Source organism: Cyprinus carpio, chromosome B19 (assembly GCF_018340385.1).
Source record: "Cyprinus carpio isolate SPL01 chromosome B19, ASM1834038v1, whole genome shotgun sequence".
Taxonomy (NCBI): domain Eukaryota; kingdom Metazoa; phylum Chordata; class Actinopteri; order Cypriniformes; family Cyprinidae; genus Cyprinus; species Cyprinus carpio.
This window is the reverse complement of record NC_056615.1, coordinates 10,037,563-10,046,410: the sequence shown is the minus strand read 5'-3', so window position 1 is coordinate 10,046,410 and position 8,848 is coordinate 10,037,563. Positions and strand designations below refer to the sequence as shown.

The following is an 8,848-nucleotide window of genomic DNA, read 5'->3' as shown; positions in this document are numbered from 1 at the left end:
CCAAAAGTTGCTTAAATTACCATGGTGTTGATGTGCTTGACTGGCCAGAAACTCACCAGACCTGAACCCCAGAGAGAATCTATGAGGTATTGTCAAGAGGAAAATGAGAAACAAGAGACCAAAAAATGCAAATGAGCTGAAGGCCACTGTCAAAGAAACCTGGGCTTCCAGACCACCTCAGCAGTGCCACAAACTGATCACGTCTCCATGCCCTCTGAACTGAGGCAGTAATTTAAGCAAAAGGAGCCCCTACCAAGTATTGAGTACATGTACAGTTAATGAACATACTTTCCAGAAGGCCAACAATTCACTAAAAATGTTTTTTTTTTATTTTTTTTTATTGGTCTTATGAAGTATTCTTTTTTGTTGAGATAGTGAATTGGTGGGTTTTTGTTAAATGTGAGCCAAAATCATCACAATTGAAAGAACCAAAGACTTAAACTACTTCAGTCTGTGTGCACTGAATTTATTTAATACATGAGTTTCACAATTTGAATTTGATTACTGAAATAAATGAACTTTTCCACGACATTCTAATTTATTGAGATGCACCTGTATATCAGGCCTATCTTAATGCCTCTGCTACGGTGGCCCATTATAGTGCACAACACAATGAAATCTCTAGAACACAACGATAACAAGAAACAACATAATGGAAACAAGTTGCAGCACAACAAAAATTAACACAACACAATGGAAACAAGCCACAACACAATGAAATAAGCACAACACAACCAAATTAGCACAACATGCAAACAAGTCACAACACAACAAAATTAACACAACACAATGGAAACAAGCCACAACACGAAATTAGCATAACACAATGGAAACAAGCCACAACACAATGAAATTAGAACAACACAATGGAAACAAGACACAACACAACAAAATTAACACAACATGGAAACAAGACGCAATGCAACAAAATTAGCACAACAAAATGGAAACAGTCCACAACACAACAAAATTAGAACAACATGGAAACAAGCCGCAACACAATGAAATTAACAAAACACAATGGAAACAAGCTGCAACAAAATGAAATTAGAACAACACAATGGAAACAAGACACAACACAACAAAATTAACACAACATGGAAACAAGCCGCAACACAATGAAATTAACAAAACACAATGGAAACAAGCCACAATGCAACAAAATTAGCACAACACAATGGAAACAAGCCACAATGCAACAAAATTAGCACAACATGGAAACGAGTCACAACGCAACAAAATTAGCACAACAAAATGGAAATAAGCCGCAACACAAAAAATTAGCACAACATGGAAACAAGTCACAACATAACAAAATTAACACAACAAAATGGAAACAAGCCGCAACACAAAAAATTAGCACAACATGGAAACAAGTCACAACACAACAAAATTAACACAACAAAATGGAAACAAGCCGCAACACAAAAAATTAGCACAACATGGAAACAAGCCACAACACAACAAAATTAACAAAACACAATGGAAACAAGCTGCAAAAAAACAAAATTACCACAACATAGAAACAAGACGCAACACAACAAAATTAGCACAACATGGAAACAAGCTGCAACACAAAAAATTAGCACAACATGGAAATAAGTCACAACGCAACAAAATTAGCACAACACAAGCAAACCAGCTGCAACACAACAAAATTAGCACAACATGGAAACAAGTCACAATGCAACAAAATTAGCACAACACAATGGAAACAAGCCACAACACAACAAAATTAGCACAACATGGAAACAAGCTGCAACACAACAAAATTAGCACAACACAATGGAAACAAGCTGCAACAAAACGAAATAAGCACAACACAATGGAAACAAGCCACAATGCAACAAAATTAGCACAACACAATGGAAAAAAGCCGCAACAAAACAAAATTAGCACAACATGGAAACAAGTCACAACACAACAAAATTAACACAACAAAATGGAAACAAGCCGCAACACAAAAAATTAGCACAACATGGAAACAAGCCACAACACAACAAAATTAACACAACAAAATTAACAAAACACAATGGAAAAAATGCAAAAAAAATGCAAAAAAACAAAATTACCACAATATAGAAACAAGACGCAACACAACAAAATTAGCACAACATGGAAACAAGCTGCAACACAAAAAATTAGCACAACATGGAAATAAGTCACAACGCAACAAAATTAGCACAACATGGAAACAAGCTCACAACACAACAAAATTAGCACAACACAATGAAACCAGCTGCAACACAACAAAATTAGCACAACATGGAAATAAGTCACAACACAACAAAATTAGCACAACATGGAAACAAGCCGCAACACAACAAAATTAGCACAACACAAGGAAACCAGCTGCAACACAACAAAATTAGCACAACATGGAAATAAGTCACAACACAACAAAATTACCACAGCATGGAAACAAGCCACAACACAACAAAATTAGCACAACATGGAAACAAGCTGCAACACAATGAAATTAACAAAACACAATGGAAACAAGCTGCAACAAAATGAAATAAGCACAACACAATGGAAACAAGCCACAATGCAACAAAATTAGCACAACACAATGGAAAAAAGCCGCAACAAAACAAAATTAGCACAACATGGAAATGAGTCGCAACAAAACAAAATTAGCACAACATGAAAACAAGCCACAACACAACAAAATTAACAAAACACAATGGAAACAAGCTGCAAAAAAACAAAATTACCACAGCATGGAAACAAGCCGCAACACAAAAAAATTAGCACAACATGGAAACAAGTCACAATGCAACAAAATTAACAAAACACAATGGAAACAAGCTGAAAAAAAAAAAAAAATGACCACAACATGGAAATGAGTCACAACGCAACAAAATTAGCACAACAAAATGGAAACAAGCCACAATGAGACAAAAGAAACAAGAGAAAGCGAGTCCACAGTTCAATATGCGAGACATGAAAGTAGCACCGGTTTTCATGTAAGTGGAAGAGCGGAATGATACATCGTTCCATCATAAATTCTATGTAACGTTAGCTGTGTAACAAATAAATCTAACTGACTTTCAAAATGTATTTTGTTTAGATTTTGTCAACTTTTTAATAATCTTTAAACAATGCAAAACAAAGTAAAATTGCAGATATATATTTCAACACTAATCAATAGGTATATTGTCGTTAATGGTTTGATCTTACAACTCTTACATAAAACTGGGGCAACAGCACTTTTCCCTTAACTCTGTAATAACAAACATGAAACCTATTGCTTGTAATCTAACTTCCCTGAGTTTTGGCTCCTTTAGTATGATAATAAACATCTTTATATGAAGTAAATCATTCCATATGCTTAGCTCTTCTGATCTCAGCATGGCAATGAGAGCACATCAGGCCAAACCCAAGTCAAATAAGCTAGGAAACGCTGAGTTAGAATTAGAATGTGATAAAAATGAATCATGATAAAATCTACATGCAAAAAAAAAACACATTTCCAGTACTACCTTCCACCTTTTAAACTTTGTACAGGTAAAAGCATTGTTTTTATTGAATAGGCTGTACAGAGAGAGCTGGCCCGTAACCCACCTGTTTCAGCTGTTTTTGCTGTCAATTACAATCAGTGGATCTCTACACTTTCCTGTCCTGGGAAAGTAGCCAGCGGTGGAACATTCTCTGCTATTTGTGTAGGTCAAAAGGAATGACTCTGGGGACCCGCTATGTTCGAGTTTCATTACGCATGCTAAAACTATGTTCAAAAAGGGAAATGTTCTACTAAAAGGAGGAAAGAAATACATATCCTCTGTACCCTTGAATACAGTCCACTGTAACAGTAGTTTAACTCTCTCGTTGTTTTCATTCTACTGAGGCGAAGGGCTACAGAGACATGGGCATGCAAGAACTATTTTGAACAGTTGAATGAAAATAAATCACATGATCAGTTCACCAAGATGTTAATTCTCATTTTTAGAGAAGAATGTTTAAGAGACAAGCTTTTAAAAATAGACAGTACAGTATACAGTTAAATATCACAACCCTGTTTACAGTATTAATCTCTAGAGATTAACAATGGCCAGAAACATATTAACAACAAATCTTGAAGTAACAGACTCTACATAATTTAATGCTATGAGAAAATACTTTTGTTGTTGCTCCTTAAGGAGTGCTTTATCCTTTTGATTAATAGCCAAAATCTTACGAAATGTGAATAAATAAACTATTATTAACACTTTATCCAGTTTTGAGAAATGTTAACAAATATGTAAGGGTTCCAAAAGATGGAAGACTGTTCTAGCAGGCAAAATGAAGGGAAAGTGGTTAATTTAGGGATTTCTTGGATGTTTTTATAGATATGACATATGTGACTGTTCCGAACCTAATCATATTATTCATTAGAAGGCGTGGCCTAATCATCTCACACCTTGTATTATGTGATATCTTTCATAGTATACACACCTTACTGTGAACGTTAAATCTCTGGCCTAGATTTTTGAAACTGTTGACACATGCATTTTGACTAAGCCTATGTTAAAACAGCAGGGATCAACAAACCACAACTCAGCTGAAGGCAAATAAAAACAACTTTATTCAAAGCACCATAAAGACTGATAATAAATGCATTTTAAAATGGTCAGCACGCATTTGCTTTGGTGTCAAAAATAAGAGATTTTCAGTAGAGAAATAACATTTCACTTTGGCTTTTTGCTCATTGAACTGAGCCTGGCATCTTCAAATCCAGATTGGATAACTTCATGCCTCCTTTACATATGTCCTCACAGCCACCACATCACCCATTATGCATTTCTGTCAAAAGAGGAATATGGTTATAAAATTAACAGAGAAAGCACTCAAATAATGGGGAAACAAACTATTCTGTACATTTAACCAGAATTTATAACAGAAAACCTAAAAGCTATTCCCATTTATATTGGACTACCCTATCAGCTTTAAAATGATTACATTTGAAAAATGTGTTTCAAATTAAAAATACGACAGATTCAAATTCAGTTAAACATGCATTTCCACTTTTTTGTTTATTTTTTATTTTTTTTGCACCAATGTTTTTCCATTAGATATTGCACTCACAAAGAGCAAATTCTAGCAGAAAAAAATGTTTTAGAATTGAGAAAAAAAGTAAAAAAAAAAAAAAAAAAAGAGTATCTACCAATATAGTGGCTTCCAATGCCTTTCTGAGCCCAGATATCACCATTTAAAAGTTTACTAATATTTTCAGTTTTCTCTGAATAAAAATATATGGAGATATAATAACCAAAGCAAATAATAATCATTATTCGTGATGTCAAATATATTACTATATATACTATTATTGCATAATAATGTTTAATTTTATTAACTTTTTTTTAATAAAATTGCAAACTCTAATTTCTATAGAATTATTGTTCAGATTTTAAATTCCTGTGAATTTTGTCAATATACACATAGTTCAAGAACAATTTTGCAACTGCATTAGCAATTATCTTATATTATTTTGCATTATGTAATGCCATTTGTGTGATCATCAATATTATAACGCGTTTTTCATAAATAAAAGAGTATCCTTACAGCTACTAATTTCCCATCCGTCACCTCCCTCTCTATCGTCGACTCTTTGCCATCCCAGGTCTGTTTCTGCACAAGTTTGCCGTTGTCAAGAGTCACAACAGTCTGCAGATAAAGAGAGAGAAGAGCCTGTTAACTGCATACGATAAACATTTTCAAACCAACGCAAATATTACGCCTGTTCCATTACAAACCGTAGTCTTTCTATCATCCGCGGTGATCTCCTCGAATGATTCATTGAGTTTAAATTTGATCTCAGTAGTTTTGAAGGTGCTCTGCGACTTCATGCATATGAGCCCCTGATCATCCACACACACGACCAAGTTGGGCTTGGTCCGGTTTCCCACCTGACGAGTGGCGAAACCCACACCTGAAAAAGGAAATGCACTTCTTTCATTCACGAAACAGCTTTATATTAATGACAATCACCAGTATTATATTCAATGCATATGTCAAAACTAGAAAAATTAGTTTAACTTTTCTTATGCATTTAGCAAACTGGAAATATTTGCTAGTTATTAAATAATTAATCATACCTAGAGCCTTCATGTACTCGTCAAAGTTTTCGCTGTTGGTCATCTTCCATGTTCCCACGAATGTTTCAACCATTTTTCCAGATGATGATGATGATGATGTTCCCTGTCACTCCAGCAACAGCTCAAAGCTCAGATTTATTCTGATCTGAACTGATCGACTGACTGCAGGCTTTTTCAACAGCTCCTCCAGCACGTGCGTGTTGACACTAGCCAATCAGATGATCCAGCGTCACTGTGCGGAGTTCCTCAAACGCAACTCAGAACTGGGGAAGGGTTCGCGTCTTTCGGACCACAAAAACGGTCAAATAACATTTACTGGGTTAGAGGACAGCAATCACAAAGATCATGCACATGGATGGACTTAATATTTTTTAGAATGACGTGTTTGACTAAATATGAGATGACCTTTGCTTACAGTGGCTGACTGCACACATAAGATGTATATTTTTACTTTAATAACTACGTAATAAGGTGCTTATAATCTCATTTAGGCAAAACAACTCTGAAATTCCGAAATTTTGTAGGCAATATGTTAACATATGCTAATTCACAGGAATATTTTAATTTGGATATAGAACATGAAAACCAAACTCTAAACTGAGTGTTGTAGTGTCCTCACTGCTTCAAACACTATGCACATGTGGTATACACTGTATACTGCATACTATTCTTTAAAATGACTCATATGTGTGGAATAACATACCTATACCTCTCAGAAATTCTTGCACTTAATGTCATGCATTAATTAGATGGAAGTGATGTAAAAATCAACTTTTCCACATATGTCATAGTGGGATAATGCATAAGTAGAGACTTTCCTTTGTCTGAATATAGAGGCCTGTTAATTTATTTCAAAAGTCCAACCAAAAGTGTAGAGGACAAAGTGAGAGTCAACTCAAAGACATGATAGATAACAATTTTATTACACATGAAGAGACATATAAATACAAAAGAACTAGACTACTTTTTGTCTCCTGCTTTAGCTTGAGGGTCTTTAGCACTGCATCGGGTTTGTAAGGCTGAGAGCAATTCTTGTGTGGTTAGTTTGGATCCCTTCATCAGCAGCCTCTCTCCATCCACTACAAAAGACCACAATGACATGCATTATACAATGACACTATGCCGTACGCTCCTTTGCAATAATGGAGTTAAAGTTCATTCACTCACAAAATGTGATGTCAATCGTAGGCTCGGATCGGTCATGCTTTACTTCTGTGATAACTTCACAGTTCATATTTGTGGCTCTGGCTTTTTCAGACCCGACCACAATGAGAAACTCTCTGCAGCAGACAAAAGAAATGCAAAAGATGTAATGGATTTATGCTTTTAATTATGCCTTCATAAATTCACATTTCATTTATGCAACAAACACTTGAGGAATGAGGAATAAGAACCACTGTCGTGACAGCTCACAATAAATGTAATTGATACGAAGTGGGCAGTTTATCATCAAAAACTGATTAAAGGGTCATTTAGGAGCGCTTTTCCCAAACTTTTAAAATAATTCAATGACAGATGGTTTTATTGACATAACTGCACACTAAATCACCATCCACTCCTGAAAAGTACATTTGGAATTGCTATGGATCCTGCTTCAGATATTATGCATGTTTAGAATAGCCTACTAGCTTGCTATTTACAAAAAAAAAGGTAAACTGTATGCCATATATTTTTCATAGTATAGCAAGTAAAACATTTCCCATGATAAGCATATCAGACATTAGTATGCTACGTGACTTCATATGCAAATGGCATATATCATTATCAATACAATTTGCCAACTGTGCACAGCATATTCTGCAAGAATAGTACGAAAATACTGGTCCGATCATACTAGTCCAAAACAGTTTGACACCCTGCTGCAATTACCGCGTTTAGACTGAGAGCGGCGCCAGAGATTTCCCTGTAGAAAATACTAATAGTGAGAGCTAATGTAAGCGTCACGATCTATGCCATTTATTCTCAATGTCATAAGCACGTGCATAGAATATTTAACAATCAATTCGCGTATTATCGCACATAATCTGTGTACGCTAACATTAGTGCATTCTGGTCCTCGATGTTAAAATGTCGAGTGTGGAAACCAGTCCAGCAGTGGCGAGTGCTGCTGTGAACGCTGAAAACAAATGTCTATGAACTGAGAAACACATTGAAAACACATCTAAATAAGTATAATTTCTATCATATACTCCGTTCCTATGACCGCTATTACAGGAGGACAGCACGGCTCCTGAAGTCATGGTCATGCACAAGATTTACCAGACAGACCTCTTCAGCACTTAAAGTAAACCGAGGGATGTAACGTTACAGTATTCTTACCTTGTGGAGCGGACATTAGATTCAAATGGGCAAAACTGTACAATGATTTTCTTAACAGTCTTTAACACTACTGCTCCCCTGGACGCCGCCATCTTTTCCTACATGACCTTTCACCTGCTGTTGACGTATGCAGCCGGGCTGTCAACGTAAAATACGAAAGCGTTAAAAGAAGTGCGAAATCAAAATAAATAAAATGTGCAATAAAAACTCTGAAAAAATACGAAAGCGTTAAAAGAAGTGCGAAATCAAAATAAATAAAATGTGCAATAAAAACTCTGAAAAAATACGAAAGCGTTGTTTTAAGCGTTGATTTCCCCCCAAAGCAGGAAATATTTAAGGTTAAAAAAAGACTATTAGCCAACGCTCTTTCACATTTTTTTTTAAATTCTTATATTATGACAATATTTATACAAATTCAGTCATTTTATATTTCATATATTCACTGTTACCAAAGA

The 8,848-nt window shown here is 35.3% G+C and overlaps 2 protein-coding genes across 2 annotated transcripts; both read right to left on the bottom strand.

Annotated features, from left to right (window-relative positions):
* Window positions 1-4,541: 4,541 nt before the first annotated feature.
* On the bottom strand, window positions 4,542-6,235 carry LOC109106237 (fatty acid-binding protein, adipocyte). Its single transcript, XM_019119618.2, has 4 exons — window positions 6,075-6,235; window positions 5,733-5,908; window positions 5,542-5,643; window positions 4,542-4,782 (listed from the first exon to the last, which is right to left on the bottom strand). Exons 1-4 carry the CDS (start codon window positions 6,145-6,147, stop codon window positions 4,729-4,731), a joined length of 405 nt encoding a protein of 134 aa, XP_018975163.1. The 5' UTR covers window positions 6,148-6,235; the 3' UTR covers window positions 4,542-4,728.
* Window positions 6,236-6,978: 743 nt separating this feature from the next.
* Window positions 6,979-8,548, bottom strand: mrpl53 (mitochondrial ribosomal protein L53). Its single transcript, XM_042745248.1, has 3 exons — window positions 8,394-8,548; window positions 7,242-7,354; window positions 6,979-7,153 (listed from the first exon to the last, which is right to left on the bottom strand). The coding sequence occupies exons 1-3, from the start codon at window positions 8,483-8,485 to the stop codon at window positions 7,035-7,037; spliced, it is 324 nt and encodes a 107-aa protein (XP_042601182.1). The 5' UTR covers window positions 8,486-8,548; the 3' UTR covers window positions 6,979-7,034.
* Between the last annotated feature and the right edge of the window lie 300 nt (window positions 8,549-8,848).